General features: G+C 33.7%; 2 protein-coding genes across 10 annotated transcripts in view; both read left to right on the top strand.

Moving 5' to 3' along the window:
* Positions 1-2,507, top strand: part of LOC127735974 (microtubule-associated protein futsch-like) — a 40,943-nt gene extending 38,436 nt beyond the window's left edge. For all 9 annotated transcript variants that reach the window (XM_052246447.1, XM_052246451.1, XM_052246453.1 and 6 more), the window contains 2 exons: positions 600-699; positions 1,630-2,507. In XM_052246447.1, the coding sequence (XP_052102407.1) occupies positions 600-699; positions 1,630-1,701 (172 nt within the window). In that variant the 3' untranslated portion in view covers positions 1,702-2,507. The remainder of the gene's footprint in view (positions 1-599; positions 700-1,629) is intronic.
* Positions 2,508-10,255: 7,748 nt separating this feature from the next.
* On the top strand, positions 10,256-22,024 carry LOC127735997 (39S ribosomal protein L51, mitochondrial-like). The gene is made up of 4 exons (XM_052246496.1): positions 10,256-10,289; positions 17,140-17,465; positions 18,058-18,162; positions 21,735-22,024. The coding sequence occupies exons 2-4, from the start codon at positions 17,162-17,164 to the stop codon at positions 21,977-21,979; spliced, it is 654 nt and encodes a 217-aa protein (XP_052102456.1). The 5' UTR covers positions 10,256-10,289; positions 17,140-17,161; the 3' UTR covers positions 21,980-22,024.
* The last annotated feature ends 4,159 nt before the right edge of the window (positions 22,025-26,183 follow it).

The following is a 26,183-nucleotide window of genomic DNA, read 5'->3' as shown; positions in this document are numbered from 1 at the left end:
AATAAACACAGGTCAGATTATAATTTGACACATTTTATATTTATTTTGACCTGCATCCCCAAGCAGTCCTAATAACTGGTAAACTCCTTTTGCCCTCTGTCCATACATTCATTTGTCCAAAATACATTGGGTAGAATTGTCTTGGCTTCTATGAAAGAGAATGATTCTATATTTGGTCTGCAGCTTAATAATGTTGAGTTGTAGCTTGTAAGCAATTTTTACATCTGCCTTCTATTCACTTTCTGTTTTCCAATAGTTTGAAATTTTACAATGCTCATTGTACAAGGAACATAAGCGTCTAAGATTTCTAGGCTTCAATGAAAGGGAATGATCAGTTATGCTTCAGTAAACATGTTACCTCAATCAATTGCATGTCAAGACCTGTAGTAATTCAGTAAATACTTATAACTTACACAAAATCATTAATTATGATACAATTTTTCAAAACATTATAGAATTTTGAATTTGTAAATTTTTTTTGTTTAAATTTTTTACAAAGGCAGGGTTTTATTAACTATTATGGGCAGGGACATCCATGTTGTCTATGTGCACTTTTTGGGTTGTTTTCCTGTGTAATATGTACTGTTTATTATTTTTAGGCTTTATAAAAAGCTGCCAGAAGTGCAAAATCTAAAGCTCCAGGAGAAAAGAATGGAAGATTATTCATTAAACAGACTGAGAGCCAAAGTTTTTAATAGGGTAATTATAAGTTATTTCATGGTTTATTTAGTTTATTAAATTGCAAAGTTGTTTCATGATTTACATCAAAGAAATACTTTTTCAAATTCAGAACTTTAGGAAATGTGATATGTTCATGTTTGTGAAATATCTTATTTGCCCTATACAAAGCATTTTATTACCATATTACAAAGCATATTATTTACTCTTTAAACAAGTACTTTTAGTTTAATTTAAAGTTAGTGATTCAGTCAGTTTAAGAGGTAAGTCAATGATATTTGGTATGCAGTTATATTAGCATTGTTACTTATCAATAGACCTTTTTCATATTACCGACTTTTGACTCTGGAGTTTATATTTTTTCGACAGGTTACCTACTCTGTGGTAAGACATCCTGGTACACGGTCAAGTAAGAGCAACGTAAAAAAAGAAAAATCAAGCTTTTAATCGATACAATTTATGGGGAAAATTAACTGCTTCATATTTTCTTAACATGATAAAATCATCAGAAAACAGAAAACTTTCCCCTCAAATTGCACCGATTATGTGTTTGATTTTTCTTCTTTTGGTTTCTCTTACTTGACCGAGTACCAGGATGTCTAACCACAGAAAAGGTAACTTGTCGAAAAATTATATTATCCGGAGTCAAAAGTCGGTAATATGAAAATAGTCTATTGCATGAAGATTATTTACCAATTCAGTCATGGTCCATTGACATTGAAACTTTACATAGTTTACATGTAAAAGTATGTGATGATGTCGTTTTAATGTTTACAACTAATGGCAAGTCTATGATGTGGTTTAAGCATTTAATCATCATATCTCCGTGTCAACAGTTTTAAAAATGTGAATTTGAAATTTAAAAAGGGTTTCTTTTCTGAAACATTGTAGTTGACCTTCTTTACATAACATTAGTGCAAGTAATTTGTAATTAACTTTTTGTCATTTCAGAGAATACAAAGAGATACTCTCAAGAAATGTGAAAACAGAGGAAAGCGTTCTCCTTCTAAAAATATCCACTAGTAGTGCTATTCATTTAATTTATTTGACAGTATTACGTACTAGACTGTGATATAACTGTAGATCTGACAGGATTTATTGTATAAGTAGATCTGAGAAGATTAATTGCATATGTAGATCATTCAAACTTGAAAGAAAGTATAATCTTATAATATTGTTGTATCACTGCAAAACACATGTTTATGTATGCTTCAGTTTCATTTTGAGAATACTCATACAAATTTCTACCTTTTTGATCTTTTCACATATATAAGGCTGTGTGGAATATCATCTTCCAAGTCATAGTGTGCCAAAATTTTAATGATCACTGTTAAATTATCACTAAGTGTTTATTACAAATATTTATTATTTTCTCTGATTTAAGTTAGTGTAAATGGTATGCTAGGTTGTCAATGTTTGGTAGGTTTTGTTAATTCTCTAGAATTGTTTTGTATAAAATCTTAACCTAATTTTAACCAAATTTTAACTTGTTTGTTTGTTTTACATTAATTTAACTGCATTTATGGATAATTGGAAAGTTTACACACATTATACTATTTTTAGAAAAAGTTTAAACTAAAGTAACAGAATAATTTTGATGGAAACTTATGTTTTAGCTTATTTGAAAAGTAGTATTTGCTATTTGCATATCTTTAGGTTTTTTGTATTAAAATTAATTGTAGTAAGGATGTAACGGTGAAATTTAATAGGTAACAAAGAATTTATAGTATTTTGAGAATTTCTTGCCACCATAATTGTACAATATATTTATGCTGGCTGTAAGGCTTTAGATGGCATTTATATTTTGTAATAAAATATGTATACTTGGATTTGAATGTCTTATTATTCTTTGTAGGAATTAGGACAGTTCATAAATATCTACCATATAACGTTTTTCTTTTCAACCTATGACATCTAATTGGCACAATTCCATAAAGTTAATTATTATGAGCCTGCCTGGCCCTTTGGGCATGTGTGAGCTTTACTCATCACTGTGTGTCCATCTTCAGTCATCTTCTGTCATTGTTGTTTGTTAATTTTTACAAAAATCTTCTCCTTTAGCCATATCATTTGGGTATGTAGTTTAAAAAATATTTCCAATTTTTATGCGCCGTACAAATTTTAATGTGTTCTTAGTTTCCTGATCTAACCAACCAACGACCTACAAGATATCCAAGTCATCAGTCATTCAGTGAAATTATTTGCAGACGATGACCTCCTATCTAGGCAAAGAAACAGCACAGCTAATACAAAAATCAACTATAAAAAAACACCTTACACCTGCAGGGAAGAGGGTTTGATACATTGACAGGAGAAAGGAGAAAAGGGGTAGAAAAGGGAGACAAAAATGTATATAAAAAATAAAAGTTAGCCAGAAAACAATTATTTTATAGAAACTGATCCAATATCCACCCATTTAGGTGTGAATCATATCTCTGGCCTTACATTGATATTGTGCTGTGTACGCAATGTTTCAGGGTTTTTTCGGAATGGTGTTTATTCCCGGCAAACCTTCATCAGAGACCATCCCTTTTGTTTTTCTTTTTCATTTAATTATTTTTTATTACTGTTTTAATTTTTTAATATTTTATTACAGTTTTAATTTCAAATTAGTTTTTTAATTGTTTTTTTTTTTTATCAATTATAATTTTTGAATTTGTTAACTTGAATTTTGATTTTTTGTTTTTCAAACTATTTCAACCTATTTCCATAAATGTTGAATAAAGTGTTTCATGGTAAGAAAGTTTTGTCATAAGAATATCAGCCTGTCCCCAGTCAGGAGCCTGTAGTTCAGTGGCTTTCGTGAAGGGGCGGACAAGGTGTATCTTTCTCCTTTCTATTGTCTCCCACCCTCAAACATGAAAAACTTATGTATAGGAAGCTCATTTTTATAGAAATCGATCAAATGTCTTGGTTTTTTGATGGCTCATCCCTGTCTTGTCCTTTCACAAGATAGAAGTGTTGTTTCTTCTGCTTCAAGAACCTGTTCAAAGTCATAAAATATAAAATAATATGTATAAACCTCACAGTCCTGCACAGTTAAATATTTAGTAGGAACTGTGAGGTTTATACATATTATTTTATAGCTCTTTGCACTAATTCACAGTTTCTATTTCTTTTGAATCCTATTGATAGGTTTTTATGGAATTTGGCACCTATTGTAGAATCTGTTTTAATAATATGCCGGTATTTCCTGAATACTTTTTGAAGTTTTTCTGCTTGAGGATGATAATTTGTAATGAATGATACATTACATCTATTTTCACCTTTGTTCTTTTTTTTTAATTTATCTTGTCTGTCTTGGAATTTGATTTTTGATAGAATTTGTTTAACAAATTCAATGCAAGCAGACAGCTTAACAGTCAGTGAAAAAGTTATAGAGGTTCTTGAAGCAGAAGAAACAACACTTCTATCTTGTGAAAGGACAAGACAGAGATGAGCCAGCAAAAAACCAAGACATTTGATTGATTTCTATTAAAATGAGCTTCCTATACATAAGTTTTTCATGTTTGAGGGCGGGAGACAATAGAAAGGAGAAAGGAGAAAGATACACCTTGTTCGCCCCTTCACAACAGCCACTGAACTACAGGCTCCTGACTGGGGACAGGCACATAAAGCATGAGGTAGAGTTAAACATGTTTGAAGGCGCCAACCATCCCTCTAATGTGTGACAGTGGTGTAACAGAACAAGATAAGAACAAACTTTAAAAATCAGTTGAAAAGGGCTTAACTCATCAGATCGATACAAGGCAGAAAATCATCCAACAAAAACAAAGACTGGACGTGGCAGAGTATTTATTCATCCCTCACAACAAAAAAGACACAAAATAAAGATCTGAGAGTATACTCAGTTACTGACAGTTAGTTCAAAGCCAATAACAACTAATAAAAAAAGCTTGTTTAAATTAATTCATTGTTTAATAGACATGTAGCTTAAAACTTAAGTAGTGACCCATTATTATTATAAAATAGTAGTATGCGTGGACAGTGCAATTGTGCCCTTGCCTGTTAACACTGAGGTTGTGAGTTCGAATCCTGTGCGTGGCAGGTGCGCTCGACTTAATTGACTAGGATTGTCAGTTTTCCTACCGAAGGTCGGTGGTTCTCTCCGGCCTCCTCCACCAATAACAAGAGGCTCTCAAGAGCCTGTTTCGCTCACCTGCATTTCAGAGGAGAAGATTTTTAAATGTTAGCAAACTTGAACAAATTGTGTAAAATTGTCTTTAAAGGGCAATAACTCCTTAAGGGGTCAATTGACAATTTTGGTCATATTTACTTTTTTGTAGATCTTACTTTGCTGAACATTATTGCTGCTTACAGTTTATATATATCTATAATAATATTCAAAATAATAACAAAAAACTGCTAAATTTTGTTAAAACTACCAATTTGGTGGCAGCAACCCAACAATGGGTTGTTCGATTCGTCTGAAAATTTCAGAGCTTATAGATCTTGACCAACTGAACAATTTTACCTCATGTCACATTTGCTCTAAAAGATTTAGTTTTTGAGATATAAGCCAAAAACTGCATTTGACCCTTATGTTCTATTTTTAGCCATGGCGGCCATGTTTGTCAATGGATACAAACTTCGGATACAATTTATAAACAAGATACCCTAAGGAACATTTAATTAAAAGTTGAGGGTAATTGGCCCAGTAGTTTCAGAGGAGAAGATTTTTAAATGTTAGCAAACTTGATGAACAAATTGTGTAAAATTGTCTTTAAAGGGCAATAACTCCTTAAGGGGTCAATTGACAATTATGGTCATTTAACTTTTTTGTAGATCTTACTTTGCTGAACATTATTGCTGCTTACAGTTTATATATATCTATAATAATATTCAAAATAATAACAAAAAACTGCAAAATTTTGTTAAAACTACCAATTCGGTGGCAGCAACCCAACAATGGGTTGTTTGATTCGTCTGAAAATTTCAGAGCTGATAGATCTTGACCAACTGAACAATTTTTACCCCATGTCACATTTGCTCTAAAAGCTTTAGTTTTTGAGATATAAGCCAAAAACTGCATTTGACCCCTATGTTCTATTTTTAGCCATGGCGGCCATGTTTGTCGATGGATCAAAACTTCGGATACAATTTATAAACTAGATACCCTAAGGAACATTTAGTTACAGTTTGAAGGTATTTGGCCCAGTAGTTTCAGAGGAGAAGATTTTTGAAATAGTTTACGACGACAGACGACGACAGACGACGGACGACGACGGACGCCAAGTGATGGCATAAGCTCACATGGGGCCCTTCGGGCCCCGGTGAGCTAAAAACTGACCGCCAGGAAATAGCACAACAGTGCTGAAATTGGCATTAAACACCAATCAATCAATCAATCAATCAGTCCTTCAGTGGTTGTTCATATTAACTGACTGCGATAAATTCAGTACTGTTCATACAATTTGCCTGCAGACAATTCAGTACTGTTCAGTAGCTTTGTACAGTTAATTGAGTGCAAGCTAAGGGAGCTACAATATGATTTTTATGGGGGGCTAGGATGAAAAATTTTGTCCTGCCTTTTTATTTTTCCCTCTATTCGGTCCTGCCTTTTTATTTTTCACTCTATTCGGTCCTGCCTTTTTTTTTTAGTTTATCCTGACTCTTTTTTTTTACATAAATTGTCATCCTGCCTTTTTTTTTTGCAAATAATCTCATCCTGTCTTTTTTTTACTCAAAACTCCTGTACGTCCTGCCTATTTTTTTTCAAATTTCATCCTAGCCACCACCCCCCCCCCCCCCCCCCCCCCCATAAAAATCAAATGGTAGCTCCCTAATGGTCTGAACAGATGTGCACGAGATGTTGCCCAATGGGTTATTTCACTAGGTTTAGTAAGATAACTGCTTACAGTCGATTTGTAGGTATAGATAAAAACCTGAAAAGTGTCTCATTCATCCTCAGTCCTGAATTTACTAAAGTCGATAAGTCAGAAAATTTACTTCATAATGTGTTGTTCAGTCTTTTAAGACCTGTTCAGATCAAAATTACCGGTTAAGACTAAAATGCATGTGCTATTGACTTATCGTCCAAATAACACCACCATATTAAATGGATATTTCCTCAGTACGGTAGGTCTTTTTACCGCCAACACAACCGCACACCACCGAACATTACCAGGTATTAACCACCTAGTAACTTCTAGAAGAGGGACGAAAGATACCAGAGGGACAGTCAAACTCATAGATCGAAAACAAACTGACAACGCCATGGCCAAAAATTAAAAGACAAACAGACAAATAATAGTACAGATGACACAACATAGAAAACTAAAGACTAAGCAACACGAACCCCACCAAAAACTGGGGGTGATCTCAGGTGCTCCGGAAGGGTAAGCAGATCCTGCTCCACATGTGGCACCCGTCGTGTTGCTTATGTTATTACAAATCCGGTAAAAAGTCTAATTCGGTAGGTCACATTCGTGAAAAGGGAAGGGTATTGTAGTTACGACATAAGGAACATATCCGATATCATCTGTGAAACGGTTATTCCATAACGGTCAACCAACTCGTGATGGCGTCCGTAAAATTTACGAAGTGGTTCCACTTTCTGTTGTTTGACTTGTTTGAGAAGAAGTAGGATCAGCCTACTCTTTTTCATCTGATTTACTTCGTCTTCTGATGGAAAGTTTTCAGTTGTAAACAAAGCTAAATCAATCGCCAAAAAACCATGCCAAAGAAAACGCCCTACAAATGAAAGGACGGGGGGTCAGCCAGGAGATGAACAATTTAACTTATTTTGATATTGTAAATTTTTGCAATATCAAGGATTTGTATAATAAGTACTATACAATGTCAAATCCTTGGTAATATATATACAAGATTACCGTAATAAATATTTATTAAGAAATATAACTGTTATTTTTTTTGTTAAAAAAACTAAGGAAGGATCAGGAAGGCGAAATTGAACTACACAATGACAAAACAGATTAAAAATGACATAAATATATATATTGAAAAAAATAAAAAAAATAGTTCATCTGCCCAGAACCAAATAATACCTTCAATGATTATATTGAAATAGACATTTCATCAATAATGACGTCAATATATATGTAGTTGATTAACTGAAACAATAACATAATAGATAGACTTTCGCAAACGCACATGTGTAATAATTGTTTTTTCATAGTTTTAATTCACTTTTTGGGTGTTCGCCGAGGTGGTGAAAAGACCGACCTCCTCAGTAAAATGTATAATACGACTTAACAGTGAGTTTTATCTATTAGCATGATAAATATACAGATCTATAGGTAAAAGCTTATTTATTTCTCTCTAACGCAAACGTAGTGTTCGTTAATACCAAAATCCGCGCAAATGCAATACGCCAGATTCGCGGACAAACTGTATGTTAAGTCACGCACATCGTCTAATTACTCGGAACTTTAAAAACAAGAAAACTTAACCAATCGTCTATTTTATGACGCCTTATTCGGCGTATTACGTTTGCGCGAAAAAATCCACGTTTGCGCGAAATTTACCTGCGGATTAATTAAAAGAAGATTATATAAATATAAAAAAAATCTTTGAATTTGTATAAACCCGCCTTATTATACAGGATTTTAACTCGTCGCAGGTAAGTTTGCGACAAGAGTTACACGATAGGTGTTACAAGTGGATGAGGACCCGTACATTTCTTGTTTATGAAAAGGAAAAGAACTAGGTGGATTCCAGTTTTCATTTAGAATGCTATACATTTGAGCACTAGGTACAGATATGGAAATAAAGTTTGCAGTATCCTTAAATTCAGCTGGTGTCATTTTCTAAAAAAAAATTCTTATGGATATGATAAGGTGAAAAATATTTGTCTTCAAATCAAGCTAACAGAAAACGTCGTTTTAAACATAAAACCAACAAAGTAATAAAATATAGGGGTAGCAGCCTTGGACTGTCTTAATTAAATCCTTTCATCCCAGTCTAATTATCAATTAAGTTTCCCTCGGGCCAATGTAATTATGACATGTGTATATTTAAAGGAGTGCGGCGACAACGTGTCACCCTATTCAGTACTGGATATTCAATTTATAGTAAAGATAACATTAAAACAAGAAATAGTTAATACAAAAAATATTTTAAGATTTTCAAGCGGGGGGGGGGGGGGGGGGGGGGGGTTTACCCCCCCAAACCCCCCTAAATCCGCTAGCGCAAATCCAACTGACTGATGGTTTAAGCCCCGATATTCTGACACCCTATAAGATCGACACCGGTCCGATTGGTCCGACATCCTGTTAGCTCGACACCATAATCGTCCGACAAAGGCTAATCCTCACTGTCGGAAATAGAAAATCTACTTCAAAGCGGTATGTGAACTGCTCCTTTTGTGCGTATATTAAAGTCATATGAAACGATCTTCTTGTAAATTTAATGTTATCGAAATTATTGAACCAATTCAATGCATGAATATATACTAAACTAAGTCCTGTATGCAAGTTTTTTTTATATTTATTATGAGTCTATATAACGTATTATCGACAAATAATATTTCATTCAGCGATTGTTGATTGCAAGCTAATTAACTTTTTTTGTTGTCGATGTTTACCGGATTGTGACATTGATAAACAATCAACACAGAGTAAGTTCAATAAGTGAATTGATAGAGCCATGCTACATCATTTTTTTATATTTTTTTATATTTTACATGCGTTCCCATTCGTCAATTAAACTTTTCCATAACAGTTTTTAAATGATTTGTTTTATTAAATTTGTTCTTTAAGAATCAGTTATTATTATTAACCTTCCAGTGCACGTTTGTTTACATTCTTTCATCACGGTTTTCCTCAAGTTGTACTTGTGCTGTGCGATGACGGAAGTTCTAACGAGAGGTCTCGTAGTTAAGGTCACTGCATACGGAAAAATATCGCGAATTAGTGTACAGGAAGACAATAATTCAATAGCAGTACATTTATGAAGATTTTGATAATATAAAGGATTTTTTACAATAAAGTTCACGCACATTTGTTTTATAATAAAACTTATAGCCATTCAAGAATATAAAATATATCGCCGGCATTTTTGTTTTAATTTGAAGTTTCATATGACTTTAAAGAAACAGATAATACCATACCGCACATCTGATATCATTAAATCGAAAATAAGTGTGTTAAAAAGTTGTTTGGAATATCGATAGCAAAATTGTACAATCGTGGATAAATAATAGTTCAATACATGGATACTTTTAGTTTATTAAGGTTGGAACTCTGAAGACATTTGCTGTCAAATTGAACTTGCATTCAATATTTATGAAACATTTGCCACAAACATAAATATTGGTAAATCAATCACGTTATAATGCCATTAACATCAGTGAACGAAGCCCCTTTGGTGTGTAGAAGTTGCCATTCTAAATAAACTATTCAATGCAATATTGCATATTGGACCGTGCCCTATGGCATCCTCCCCCTTTTTCTTTTTAGAAAATGACATACATCTATATACTTTAACTAGCTACATAATAAACAAAATTGATATAATCATGAGAGATCGTACAATGATTTTTTTCAACGGTCTCGCTCGCTCAATGATTTTTAAAATCCGGATTTTTTACATTTCCGGTCTGTTCCATCATTTACAAACCAAATCTAAGGGAAGTAAGCAAGTAATCCAAGGTTAGTTTGGTTTGGGTAACATTTTAATTAATTATGTACTCTTTTAAGTTTCTATGATCTGAAGACAACATGAAATTCAGATTAAAATTCCACTAGTGTAGATCTCAAAAACAAATAAAAAAATACACCGCTATTATGATAAAAATTCGTACTTGACAGACTACAGTGTGATCCAGTGTGTCCCATCTTCATCTTGACTCAGGACTGCTTCTGTCAGATACATTGTTTTGTATAGGCGACAATCAACACACTGATTATCCTGCCTTGACTTTGGTGCGCATATGGACCCCTCCCCTCCCCATAATATTTGAATTAAGTTCAGCTTTGTCACCAAGATTTTGAAAGCCTGGACTGATGTTGCTGATACATTTGTACCAGAGACATATAATATTATATGTCTCTGCTGATACATATGATATGAACAACCCAGGAGGGATGAATCCAGGTCCATTCCCCGTTCGCCCTACAAGGTCTTGTACCTGTTTGCCCTGGGTCTGTTCGCTCTAATACCCGTTCACCCTTGGCCTTGGTCGGTTCGCCTTGATTTTTAAGCAGTTAAGCTGCTTTATGCGAGCACCCTAGATTTGTGTTCTACCCAATAAATGCTGAAATATGTGCCATTGTTATTATCTGACTGGCTATTATGTTATTTATAACTAATTGAACATTTTTTTCATACTTTTTATTCTGGAATACAAAAAATATGACCAGAAAAACCTTAAATAATCGTCGAACCACCCAAAAGTTTTGAAGTTGCACATAGAAAGTAGTGCTCGCTTGAAATCCTTATGTAGATTATTATGCCCTGTGCTTTTGACTAAGATGTCGAAGAACAATTGTATGAAATATTTAATCGCCGAAAATCTCTAATTTCAAGTCGTTTACATTTGCTTAGTGGAAAAAAGCGCAGGAATATTGTATAACGGCTGTGACTAATATGACACGGTGTTAAGTCTCAGTTGGCGGTAATTTTAACTTCGTCGACAAAACGTAAATCAAGGACGTTCTAAATTTGGTGGATTCTGATAATACAAAGGTAATTATTATTAATCATTTTATTCGTTTTTGTCTGATATGCTTGTGATTATTTAAATCATCTTAATTAAATGTATGCTCATTTGTTTTCTTGTTAACACTATTCCGTTTATCTCGTAAATGAGCTTCATGCTTGTCAAATCAAGTTGTTGTTACTGTTATTGAATGAAATAAAACTAGAGATCTGATTGGTCGATGTCAAGGTCATTTCAAGATGGTTTCCTTTGTGTTTTTAGTTCAGGCTTTGTTTGGTGTTACAGACTGCTACATGTGCTTTGATTTAGCTCAATGTGCTTCAAATAATATTGAGATTAAAACTTTAAAAATTATTTTCTAAAGGACGGCATTATTTAACTTCCAAAATCGCATATTTTTGTAAAATATTAAGTCCGAATTTGTGACGCGTCTCACACCGTAATTGTTTTTGATTTACAAGGACTTTTCAATTTCTGTATTGAAAAATACAACTTTTTCGATGTTTCTTTTTATGAATTTTTCATATTTAAACACTCATGAAGTGTTCTAGAATCATTTCTATGCGTTTCCTTCAGCAACTTGATGCTGGTAAACGACTTTTCCATGAAAATACTGCAAAAAGAAATCGCATGATACGAAAAGAAGGTAACGTTAACGTTGTCAACAAGTTGAAGTTACAAACAGTTTTTTTCTTAATTCCTATTACAGTTATTTAAAGTTCAAATAAATGTTTTTTTTTATTATGATATTAGTAATGGAAGACAGTGAAACCGTAATCAAGATATTTTAATTCACTTATAATTTCAAATAAAATTTAGAATGGAAATAGGGAATGTGTCAAAGAGACAACAACCCAATCAAAGAGCAGACAACAGCCGAAGGTTACCAATGGATCTTCAATGCAGCGAGAAACTCTCACACCCGGAGGCTTGCTTCAGCTGGCCCCTTAACAAACATGTATACTAGTTCAGTGATAATGGACTTCATACTAAAATCAGAAATATACACAAGAAATTAAAATTAAATATCATACAACACTAACAAAGGCCAGGGACTCCTGACTTGGGACCCTAGAGAATTAAACATTAATTATCACAGCATCAATGAAAATGGACAAAGCTAATACATAAAGATTTTAGACATGAAGTTTTTTTGCTACATTGTATTTGTCAAAATAAGCAATATTATACCTATTTGTATTTGTTTCTGTTTCAGCTTGATTCCAACCTTTGGCAATGGCTAATACTAGAAGAGGCAAGGCATACATGTACATGTACAATACATGATTCTCTGTAGCACCTGGATTATTTACAATAATTCCATAACAGCAATGAAACTCTAGACTACTATGATGTTATGTACATGTATATCTACATTTATGATCAATGTTGAAGATGGTTTATGCCAGGTCTCATCACGTCGACTAGTCCGACAAGTTTTGGTTCAGCTTTCTGACAGGAATAATTATAAACTTGCCAGCAGTAACAACAGATGAATATTAGTTATTATTAAGTGCGCCTATCGGTCTTGCAATTTTTATTATTGTGCACTAAGAAGTATGCCTAGTAATCCAAAACTTTTTGCATGAAGTTATATAAAGATAGTTGGAATTCATGATATTGATGCATTGTGCAGAAACATGAAATATTTTAGTTTGTATTCTTAACAATCCAAGAGTAAGGTTAAATTGTACCAAGGAGAATTACTTATTACAATAATTACGCAGCAGTATTTTGATTGTGGATTCTTTTCAATTTTATTATTTACTGAATGCATATTTGTCACTTGTTTAATGCCTTGTTCAAACGTAAGTTTAATTTGAATTGAATGCGAACCAAGTTCACACAATATTCTTTTTTTCATTTTGAATTGAATTCAAATCTAATGCGAATCGAGTTCGCTAATCGCGTTCACACACTCTTCTTTTTTTAATTCAAATCTAATTCAAATTGGCTAATTTGCATTATCCAAATCTCATTAGAAATACCTTTTTGGGTTAATTCGATTAAACTTTGGTGTGAACACTTTCTAAATTGTAATTCAAATTAAACTATGATAGATTAATTGATAAATTGAATTAAAAGTTAACGTCATTTGGACAATAAAGCGATTTTGACGCGTATTGCAATTTGAAGTAGAATTTACATGTACATTTGGACATTAAACATGTTAAACTTTTAGAATGGGTATTAAACTATAAATTCAAATCAGTTAATGCGAATAGAATTCGAATTATGTGTGAACACAGCATTAATATATCAAAGAAATGAGGAATATAAAATTATTAAAAAAAGATGGCCAAATATTTGTATTAATTTTGTTGCAATTTTTGTCTTGCCTTGACAGAGTCGAAAAGAGAGACATCTATATATATATAGGCATGCTGTTTTGGCACCATCAACAATGTATTAGTTTGTGATTTTGTGATAAGGTCTAGGTTATGGTAGGTCAATGATATTTGGTAAGCAGTTGTGTAAGCATAGGCACATTTCATTACCATGGAGAATATTTGGCCCCACCCCCTTAGTCATGGTCTATTGACTTTGAAACTTTGCATACCGGTAGTTTACATATGTATAAGTTTGTGATTAGGTCATTTTAGGGGGAACCAATAGTATTAGGTCAATGCTATTTGGTGTGCAGTTGTATAAACTTTGTCATTTCTAATTTCCATTGAGATTATTTGGCCCGCCCCCTCAATCATGCTCTTTTTACTTGGAACCTTATGTTACTTTGAAAATTCATTTATTAGCTTTTGATTAGGTTAGTATTAGGGAAACCAATAGTGGTAGGTCAATAATAATTGGCATGCAGGTGTAGAAGCATTAGTATGTCTCATTTCCATAGCGGATATTTGGTCCATACCCCTCAGTCATATGCATGATCTATTGACTTTGAAACTTTTACTTAGTTTACATGAATTAGTTTGTGATTATCATGATGATGTCAGTTTAATATTACCAGTAATCTTAAGTCAAAGCTATTTGGTATGCAAACATATTGGTATTTAAAAGGTTCATTTCCATGGATATTATTTAATCCATACCTCCTCATTATGGTTCATTGACTTAGAAATTGAATTTGTGTTAAGGTTTGTTTAAAGGGAACGACTTATGAAAAGTCAACGGTATTTGGTAAGCAGTTGTATAAACATTGGCACATCTCATTTCCATGGAGATTGTTCAGCCCTATACCATCAGTCATGGTTCATTGTCTTTGAATATATTGTACATGTTAAAGTATTCCTTTTTTAATTGTAACATTTGCATTATCAAAATAACAAATAGGCAAAACATGTCTCTCTGTGAACAGCTTATTATAGATTAGACATGAACAATTATTTTAAAAATAAGAAGATGTGGAATGATTGCCAATGAGACAACCATCCACAAAAATTCAAATGAAGTGGATGTAATCAATTATAGGCAACCGTACAGCCTTCCAGAACATATGTTGCATCATTGCTAGGCCATTTTAACAACATAAGCATGTATTGTAATATAATATACAAGAAAATTACACCACTTCAGATAGTTTCAGGTATGATTTGATAATTGTGCATAGTACTAGTGGCACCAGCTGATCCAACTAAAACTGCTAATATGGCATATTCAAACTCTAGTACATAGTGGAATTAAACCATATATACACCACTGTTGGACACCATTATTGAAATTATTATTCTGATAAGAATATTCCTCCATGCAGCCTGCAACAATTAGCAAAACCTATAATGCATAGTAAGCTATAAACGACCATGAATTGACAAATGTAAAACAATAAAACTGAAGCATCCTGATTTATGTACAAAACAATTATGAAAAATAAATATGATATACAGCAACAATCACCAAATTAGTGGGTTCTCACTATGAACAGGTACATGCAGAATGTGGCGGCTTAAACATGTAAGCTGGCACAAAACTCTCCCCTAACATGGGAAAGTGTATGTACATTATCTCAGACTGAACCTTTAAAAATGTAAATTGGAAATAACTTTTGAAAGTGGTAGGATTGGATAGCGTACACATTTCTGTACAAACATTATTTGATACATCAGAAATAGCTGAGAATAATGCCTGAGATAAATATTTCCACTAATTCTTCCACAATATTCATCTGAACTTCTGCCAAGTTTGCCTTTGGTTTTTTAATTAACTGCCTATAGCACCCTTGGTGCTTTGATTATTTTATTTTGTTGTCTTGTATCCTGTAAATAATTTGAAAAAAGTATGTTAAAGTTTGTTAAAATTTTGCAGAATATTTTTGTTCTGTATGTATTTATTTTTATTGATACATGAAAAAAATTTCCCTTTTATGTCTTACAATTCGTATATCTTTGTTTTCACTCATTCCATTCCAAGCTGACTAGTTTATTCAACAAAACAATGTTTTTAATACCTGAATAAGTTTATAAAGTCTTAATACCATTAATATTTAATAATATTTTTTTTTATAAAAGTAGGGCAAAGATGTTATTAGGGCGAACAAACCCGATACCAGGAGGGAGAGCGTTCAAATCCCTGACGTAATCACTGTTGGTATTGATTGGGCAGCCAAATCAGAAAATTACACTGGATTCCAAAAGTGATTAATAACGGACAGTTTGTAGGAAATAATTGGTGTTATCACTGGATGTCGCTGGAATTTTAAATCTTTTGTTGCATGTTTCTCGACAGTTGTTTTGGTGGTATTTTTTATTCTCCTTCCATCTAAGAAACCATATTCAAAACATGATTGTACTTAGTTCCCATTCCCATATTATTTTCCATTTTATAGAGCATGGTAAGTTTTACTGTTAAGCATATTTTTATCTTTGTTTGTTCCAAAGATCTCCATTCTAAGTGTGTGAGTCTCTAGCCTACCCTTGAGTGGTAATAAAGCTATTTTATAAAACATATCATATGCATGCTGCCTGTCTCTGGCCCTTCTGGAGTTGGTAAATTTAGTTCTGTTTTAACATATGGATCCCATACTGGACTGGTGTATTCTGTTATTGGTATTACCAGTGTTTTGTACACATTAATTTATCTGTATCTGTAAGTACATTGTAATCTTCACTTCCAATATTAGATCAAGGAAATCCTCATTTAATCCATAACCTGGATGCTCATAAAATCACACAATACTCTACATTTAACTTTAAAATATTTACAGTTAAACATAGATGTTGAAATTTAATTCATCAGTCTTGTCAGTCCTGGGAAAATTTAGATAAGGTTCAGACAAAGAGAGTCAATAATCATTACTGCATTTGATCCAATGTTTAGATTTTGTTTTAGCAAGCTGATTTTTCTATAGGCTTTGTGGCATCTGTTATTCAGTTGAGTAGAATGTGAATGTGTATCCTAGCTATATATAGGTATTTAGCTCTTTTGACAGGTTCAAAAGTGTAGCTGTGTAATTTATATGATGTTACAATAAATGATGTTGTTTTTGTGGTTGATGGTGAGTAGATTGCACTTCTTCCGTGGACATGGTGGAAGGACTTTTTCCATTTGGTTTCATTTGTTTCTATGTTATCAAGATCTTTTCTTAGGTCATTTGAGGCTTTGTCTGATGATATACCAGTTGTATGGTACATGTATGCTATTGTGTTGTTTGCAAATGGTTGTGGATTTAATTCAATCAGTAGTTGATGAAGATTGTAAATATTTGATGAGAATCCAAGATAAACAGTTTTTATAGAAAATCTAGACATGTTTTGAACTACTTTTCATTGCTCACTTTTTTAAGGTGCACATATATTGTTGTTGGCATATCATTTAATGTGCCAGGGTTGATCATATTGTTTTTAAGGTACCTACAATCATGACAATAGATTTTGTTTTTTTTTCAGGAAAAAACAGAAGACACTTTAAATGGGTATAATAGGTCAGAGCATATGTCTTTTATGTCATGGAATGAAATCACCTACAAAACAGTTATTAAACAAAACTTCACAAGCACAAATGTATACATTGTATAAGGCTAAGCAGACCATTCCTTGTTTAAATCTCATCCCAAAAAGATTGATGTCATCAAAGTTTAAAAAAGATAAGGAGTCTGTCCATAGGAAGGATGCTGCTTGTATAGGTGAAGGTGACAAGATGTATGAACCACAGTCACCATACAGGGAACATTGGCCAAGACGTTATGGATGGGATAATAAGTTGTTTGGAGGAGGTATGCTTCATTGTTACACTCTTGTTTTTAACATTCACTTTGGTCTTATGATATAATTAAACAAAAGAATGATAAGGGCATAGTTTCTAGAATTTTCAGCCATTTTAAGTCAATTACATTAATGATGTAAAATACATGTACCGGTACACCTTCATTTTAAATTATTATTTTCCCTGTTTTCACAGTAATCCAAATAATGAATCATTTCCTCCATTATGATTATTTTTTTGTGTTTGCAAAAATTAAAAAAAAATTTGAGATGCTCTTTTGAATAATGTATCTAATGTATCAGTTAAGATATGATTAATCAAGTAAAATAGGTTTACAACAGTAACTGAGTGAATCACTGTAATGTACAGAAATAAATAAAAACTACATTTAAATTAATAATACTGTGTATACTTTCAATTATCTATTGATGGGCAGATAATCTAACACATCTTTTATAATACTTCAACACTGAACAAGTGAACAAGAATTACCCCTGTTTCTAATAACTTATAATTTAGTTGCATTAAGGGGTATTCTTGTCAAAAACATACTTACAAGAATATATGATTCCTTAATACATGTAATATGGATCTAATTGTAGGTACTTTGCCAAAGTTGGACGAACCATTGAAGTTTGCATTAAAAGAGAAGGATAAAGACTATTGGGACAAAGAACATGCTTTATTTGGACAGAATGATTACATTGGTAAATATTTAAATGAAAAATCCACTTTTAAACTCAAATGGCCTGTTTCCAAGCAAAGGGGGGTAGGAGGAGAAAATGATTATGCTGGTCTGTTTAAAATTTCCAAGCCAAGAGGGGTAGGAGGAGAAAATGATTATGCTGGCCTGTTTCCAAGCCAAGGGGGGTAGGAGGAGAAAATGATTATGCTGGTCTGGTTCCAAGCCAAGGGGGGTAGGAGGAGAAATTATTATGCTGGCCTGTTTCCAAGCCAAGGGGGGTAGGAGGAGAAAATGATTATGCTGGTCTGTTTCCAAGCCAAGGGGGGTAGGAAGAGAAAATGATTATGCCCGCCTGTTTCCAAGCCAAGGGGGGTAGGAGGAGAAAATGATTATGCTGGTCTGTTTCCAAGCCAAGAGGAGTAGGATGAGAAGATGATTATGCTGGCCTGTTTCCAAGCCAAGAGGAGTAGGAAGAGAAAATATTTATGCCGGCCTGTTTCCAAGCCAAGGGGGGGTAGGAGGAGAAAATGATTATGCCGGCCTGTTTCCAAGCCAAGGGGGGTTGGAGGAGAAAAGGATTATGCTGGCCTGATTAAAACTAAAAATGAATAATAAGAATAATAATAATAAAAAGATGGGATGGAAATAAAATTTAGAAAGTAATTGTGTACTGAATATTTTTAAAGAGATGCGCAATATTGTAGTTCAGTCCACGCTTTAAATTAATGATCCACGTACACTCATATATTGGACTGGTATTTGAATCAGCCATACTTGATCTATGTGATCACTCTGGGTTTTGAGATGGTGCAGAATTAGTTGAAGACATATCATGAAACTAATTATGTGTTTTTATGACTTGCAGAAACAGATGTCTTTTTTAGACAAAACGTGCGTCTGACGTACCAAATTTCAATCCTAGTATCTATGATGAGTTTATTTGTACACCATTTTAATCATCTACTGCCAACTTTTGATAAGTGTATTGCCCTTAAGAAAATATTGGTCGAACAGCTACTTTGTTTTAGATATACACTTGCATATAGTTCCTTTGTAAATCAAAATTTATAATGAATTACTATTTATGAATTAATGTGAAAAAATAATATATGAAATTTAATCAATTGATAAGAATTATGAAAGTATTTTATCAGTATCTTTTGATTGTGTAAGTTAATGAATACAATTTGGTACAAGATGTCATTGTGAATTGATGTCGAAGTTGATTCCCACACTTTTTTGAAATGCTAATATTCCAATTCTTTCCTTGAGATACAATACAGTATGATAGACAGCTGTCGTTATTTACAAACGAAGGTGGGAGTATTAATTGGAATCACATCCACTTTAATGCCAATCTTAATTGACCACAGTTAATATCTCTTGTACATGTATTACTTAAATAAATAGACACTTTATTATACAGATCAATTTATATCTTAATACACAATTTATTGTCAATAATTGACCTCAATAGTGTACCTATAATCATTTTTGATCTACACTACATAAAATAGTTCTGTAAATCATGTCTCAAAGATGAATTATTAAGGATTAAAAAGATACATTGTTTTTTGCAAAGAAAGGACAAAAAACAAAATATGTATAAAAAATGCAAGCAAGATCTATTTTACTTGTAAAATCAGTGTTATAATCATCTGATATTAGTCAATGATTCAGTGTTATAATCATCTGATATTACTGTAAATTCAGAAATAATTGCGTGCATTTATTATTGCGATTTTATCATTTTAGACTAAAATGCAATTTTAATTTTTGCGATATTGAAAAAAAATTCTGTTTAATTCTGTAAAATGCGAGTTTGAATTATTGCGATTATAACCCTGTTGCATTTTTCGCAATAATAAAAACATCGCAATAATTTCTGAATTTACAGTAGTCAATGATTCAGTGTTATAATCATCTGATATTAGTCAATGATTCAGTGTTATAATCATCTGATATTAGTCAATGATTCAGTGTTATAATCATCTGATATTAGTCAATGATTCAGTGTTATAATCATCTGATATTAGTCAATGATTCAGTGTTATAATTATCTGATATAAGTCAATGATTCAGTGTTATAATTATCTGATATAAGTCAATGATTCAGTGATATAATCATCTGATATTAGTCAATGACTCAGTGTTATAATCATCTGATATTAGTCAATGATTCAGTGTTATAATCATCTGATATTAGTCAATGATTCAGTGTTATAATTATCTGATATAAGTCAATGATTCAGTGTTATAATCATCTGATATTAGTCAATGATTCAGTGTTATAATCATCTGATATTAGTCAATGATTTAGGTTAATTTTAAGTTACTTGAAAATCAGTGTTATAATCATCTGATATTAGTCAATGATTTAGGTTAATTTTAAGTTACAATTATAAACTTGATGGAAACCATAACAAACTCTAACCTGGGCATTTTATCCAATCAAATTTATTTGTTTATTCCCCATTATATTGCTATTTAACAGTGTAAGGCATTTGTACATGTATTTGAGAACAGGATTTTTTTCCCCAATGAAAAATGAACAACAGTTTAAATAAAACAAGTATCTAATTTTTGTTGTTGATTAAGTGCATTTTCAATGCCTCTTGTTGTAAATTATTAAGTCGAACTTCAATGAAAAAATATACTACACCTTCCTTTGAAGATTTCTATTTTCAATCATGTCAAAATTATTTAATTGAAAAAAAGAAGATATCAAAAATCAGAACCCCTTCTAAAAATTGAAATATCAAAAGAACATTTATCAATATTGAGAAATTCTCCATCTTTGGGCAATTAAATAATTTTTTTTGTAAATAGTAATACAATATATTATGAAAATGAAATAAAATTAATAGATGATCCTAAGATGAGTTAGAAAAATTGCAAACCTATGTTTAAACATAGAAATAATTACAAAAGCAACCATTTACAAGTACGTTTAGGGAGATAGTCTCTTGTGAAGTTGTCTCATTGTCAATCATACCACATCTTCTTATTTTTATATTGTTTTATCAACTGAATTAAAGCAAGAGTGATTTATCAAGTTGTTTTTTTTGTTCACCACGATTTGAAATTATGCAGACAACTCTTCCATTCTTTCCGTCAGTGATTTAGATTATCAGAAGTACTTTAGTAGAAGTACATTTTTTTCTGAGAATTTTGTGAACTGAAAGGGGTGAATTTAAAAAGGAACAATAACACTGGTCATTTTTAAGTAAAATAATAATGAAAATGATGATGTTCTACATTGCAATTCTCATGTTGTCTTTTTTTTTTTCAGTCCCTTGGTTTTTTCTCTGTTTAAAGTGTTTAAATACAAGTTAACATTTTGGGCTAAAAGTTGTGATGGTTGTCTCTGTATAAATGTCTTACAGAAGCTTATATAAAAAAAAAATATTGAAAATGAGATAATAAAAAAAAGTGTTCAACTAACTGTAGGTAAAAAATGGCTGGATCACAGCATTGACGATGCTTTGATTCTCTTTGAAAATGTAATATTTACTCATTGGTATTTCACCCTGCTTGCATGAATATAGATTAAAACATATATATAAGTATATTCTTAACATTTTTTTTCTTCAGATATATTAGGGGATGGAAATGTTCGACCAGTGGATTTAATGAAGGGTCCATCATGGATTCGTGGTTTTAAAGGAAATGAAATGCAGCGCATCATCCGCAGATTACAGTTTGATGGACACAAACTCCAACAATTATATCCAACAAAGTTTCATATGATACAAAAAAGATTGGATTATCTGTACAAACATTATAATCTACGTCGTTCAAATGCCATAGGAAAAGGAATAAAAAGAGTTCAAAAATAAATAATGTTTCTTGCCTTTAAGAAATTAAAAGATTTATTGACTTGATCTGTTTTGTTTGAGAACAATCCCAGTTAAAGCTGACTTTAAAAGACCAGTGAAGTACCATGGTCACTTAGCGTTCATCATACACAACCATCAGAAATAAAAACACTTCCACAAATTGACCAAATTTGGCCACTATAAAAATAATGATGTGGCATGATTGCCAATGAGATAACTATCCACCAGATACCAAGGAGTATGGTATGATTGCCAATGAGACAGCTATCCACCAGATACCAAGGAGATGTGGTATGATTGCCAATGAGACAACTCTCCACCAGATAACAAGAAGATGTGGTATGATTGCCAATGAGACAGCTATCCACCAGATAACAAGGAGATGTGGTATGATTGCCAATGAGACAACTATCCACCAGATACCAAGGAGATGTGGTATGATTGCCAATGAGACAACTATCCACCAGATACCAAGGAGATGTGGTATGATTGCCAATGAGACAGCTATCCACCAGATAACAAGGAGATGTGGTATGATTGCCAATGAGACAGCTATCCACCAGATACCAAGGAGATGTGGTATGATTGCCAATGAGACAACTATCCACCAGAGACCAAGGAGATGTGGTATGATTGCCAATGAAACAGCTATCCACCAGATAACAAGGAGATGTGGTATGATTGCCAATGAGACAACTCTCCACCAGATAACAAGAAGATGTGGTATGATTGCCAATGAGACAGCTATCCACCAGATAACAAGTTGATGTGGTATGATTGCCAATGAGACAACTATCCACCAGATACCAAGGAGATGTGGTATGATTGCCAATGAGACAACTATCCACCAGATACCAAGGAGATGTGGTATGATTGCCAATGAGACAGCTATCCACCAGATACCAAGGAGATGTGGTATGATTGCCAATGAGACAACTATCCACCAGATACCAAGGAGATGTGGTATGATTGCCAATGAGACAACTATCCACCAGATACCAAGGAGATGTGGTATGATTGCCAATGAGACAACTATCCACCAGATACCAAGGAGATGTGGTATGATTGCCAATGAGACAACTATCCACCAGATACCAAGGAGATGTGGTATGATTGCCAATGAGACAGCTATCCACCAGATACCAAGGAGATGTGGTATGATTGCCAATGAGACAACTATCCACCAGATACCAAGGAGATGTGGTATGATTGCCAATGAGACAACTATCCACCAGATACCAAGGAGATGTGGTATGATTGCCAATGAGACAACTATCCACCAGATACCAAGGAGTATGGTATGATTGCCAATGAGACAGCTATCCACCAGATACCAAGGAGATGTGGTATGATTGCCAATGAGACAACTATCCACCAGATACCAAGGAGATGTGGTATGATTGCCAATGAGACAACTATCCACCAGATACCAAGGAGATGTGGTATGATTGCTAATGAGACAACTATCCACCAGATACCAAGAAGATGTGGCATGATTGCCAATGACAACTATCCACCAGATACCAAGGAGATCCGGTATGATTGCCAATGAGACAACTCTCCACCAGATACCACAGGATGTAAACTACTATAGGGCCTTCAACTTACATTTTATAGCAGACACTTGTTACATGACTCAATGAACAACTCTGAACTTATATGTATGTTAGTTATGTTAGATGTTTGATAGAGAAGTGATAGTTTAAATAATTTACCTGTACCTTTGATCTACTTTACATATTATTATGCTGGTAATTATGTCCAAACATAAAATAAGCATTCAATTTGACAGCAAACTGGGTTTTAATATTGTGAAGAAACAATTGTTGAACTCGTTGATAAAAAAGCAGGTAGTGTGAATTGAAATTGATGTATGCTAATGACTAAGATAAAAAAGAATAACAAAAATACCAAACTCCAAGGTAAATTAAAAAAAAAGGGGACATCCATAAAAACAGACAAAATCAAACGTTATCAACCAAAGGAACCAGTGAAAAACAACTGTCATATTCCTGATTTGGTACAGGCATTTTCGGAAGAAAATGGTGGATTAAACCTAGTTTTATGGCTAACTTGACCTCCAACTTGTATGTTAGTTGTTTATAGTTCCGTTGGATAGATAAATAAATAGATTCATTATACCACTTTATGTATATCTACAGAAAATTTGTGATCACTCAGGAGCCCAAAAGCATTCCAGGGTACCACTTTCAAACTTCTCGCGTTTTGTGACGTATATATATGACCAAAAGATGAATCAAGGCCCATAACTCTGGAATGGAAAAGGTGAAAATGTCAATATGGATCTTGACTTCCATTTTGCCATCTGATGTAACAATATAATTAAATTTGAAAATCATTGGTTGAAAAGTTCTCAAGTTCCTGCATGGAAAGGACAACATTTTTCAATCAGTCATTGACCCGTACACTCCTGAACAGCAAGAGAAAATAATCGATATCAAACTCTACCTCCATTTTATCATCTCACAGTACCAGTATGTTAAAATTTGAAAAGCATTGGTTGGACTGTTGTAAAGTTATTGCACTAAATGACAGAGTGCCATTTTCCAAAAAATCAAGAACCATAACTCCTAAACAGCAGAAGTGAAAATCGTCAGTGTGAAAATTGACCTACTTTAAGTCATCAGTAACAACATCTTAAAATTTGAAAAGCATTGGGTAATGCACAGAAACAGTTGAAGCTGTCAGCCAGTCCTCACGCTGTACAACCCCAAATTAATAACGGAAAACCTGTTGAGATATTTTTTTTTATATGAACGATTCATATAGATTAATAAGAGATGTTTTTTCTCACCTGCAACAAATGTCATAGAAGTAGAGACATTGGGATGCTAATCAACCACCAGCAGAGTCAGCCCTTTGCTTATAGCTTTATATTTTAGAAGGTACTTGATAGCCTTGGATACTTCATATCTTATAACCAGATACCTTATGTTTTGAAGTTTCTGTCTGGCATATCATATGTCCGTTGTCCCTGACTTCATTTTCATAGTTTAGTGACTGTCTGGCAGTCTTAATCTGTCAGTAGTATGAAAAGGCCGATTCTGCCGCAATCGCATTTTCAAGGGGAAATCCTGCATAGGACCCCCAGCCCCGACGGCCAAATGCAAACGGACGGCATCCCTATTGAGCATAGGGTAAATACAAGAATGTCATATGTATTCGATGGTAGAAAAGTCGCTCCAGAGGATAGTGGGGATAAGGATACCTTAAAGGGAAGGATGTCACAGATTAAAATAAATAAAGATATGACATCCGAAAGAAATATGATGGATTTCTTTCTGGAGAATGAAGAAGATTTGGAGGATAACACCCCAACCCCCCAAAGGCAGCAGCAGTGCTGCAATGCTCCAAACATAGTGCAGATGGATGAGCATACCGAGCAGTGTCAAAAATGCGGTTCACAATCCACCAAGTCGCGATTTGAGCATCATCAACTAGGGGAGCAGAAGACCACTTGCAATGTTCCGCTCAAGAGGAAGAAGGGTCAGTTCTGCAAGAGCAAGCCCGGGAAGGATGGTCTCTGCTGGAGACATAGCAAGCAACCACGCCAGCAGGAGGAGGAGGAGACCATCCCAGTCGAGGGTAAGATGGTGGTAAAAGAGACCATGAAGACCCTCCGTCAAATAGCTAAGGATGAGGGTCTGAGGGGGGTCAGTAGGAAGAACAAGGAGGCCTTGGTGAAGCTCATCGAGGAGAAAACCACCCATAAATTTGCCCGCCAGGAAGTCTTCAGCAAGAAGCAGCTCAAAGCGCTAGCAAAGAATCGTGGCCTCACCAAGTACTCTCAGCTCAAGAGAGACGATCTGATCCAGCTGGTGGAAGAGGACATCAAAAACGCTCCAGTCGAGGATGAGATCAAGGTCATCGATAGGCGGGAAGCTCTGAATGGCGTATTTGGCACGGTCGTCATCGAACCCGCGAAGCCGCACGATATGACCACTTTTCTGAAGGTAAGTCGGAGCACCATCACCAGCGCCATCTCGAATGCACTCGTTCAAAAGAAGGGATTGAAGGTGCACTTAGTGCTTCTAGCAGAGCTGGTGAAGACCAACCTCGCGACCGGAGAAAATACCTACATCACCCCTACCTTCAGATCACGCACGACAATGATCACGGAATCTGACGACCTCGAATTGGAGATTGCCTTCATGATGGAGAAGGTCAAGGAAAATATGGCAAA

The sequence above is a fragment of the Mytilus californianus genome, unplaced genomic scaffold (assembly GCF_021869535.1).
Source record: "Mytilus californianus isolate M0D057914Y unplaced genomic scaffold, xbMytCali1.0.p SCAF_3, whole genome shotgun sequence".
In the NCBI taxonomy this organism is placed as follows: Eukaryota; Metazoa; Mollusca; class Bivalvia; order Mytilida; family Mytilidae; genus Mytilus; species Mytilus californianus.
This window is presented reverse-complemented; position numbering and strand designations above follow the sequence as displayed.

What these genes read in the sequence shown, in the direction of transcription:
- LOC127735997 (XM_052246496.1), top strand. Translation starts at nt 17,162, where the DNA reads ATGGGTATAATAGGTCAGAGCATATGTCTTTTATGTCATGGAATGAAA. An exon ending in TAATAAGTTGTTTGGAGGAG is followed by an intron (nt 17,466 to 18,057) that starts GTATGCTTCATT and finishes ATCTAATTGTAG; the next exon opens with GTACTTTGCCAAAGTTGGAC. An exon ending in TGGACAGAATGATTACATTG is followed by an intron (nt 18,163 to 21,734) that starts GTAAATATTTAA and finishes TTTTTTCTTCAG; the next exon opens with ATATATTAGGGGATGGAAAT.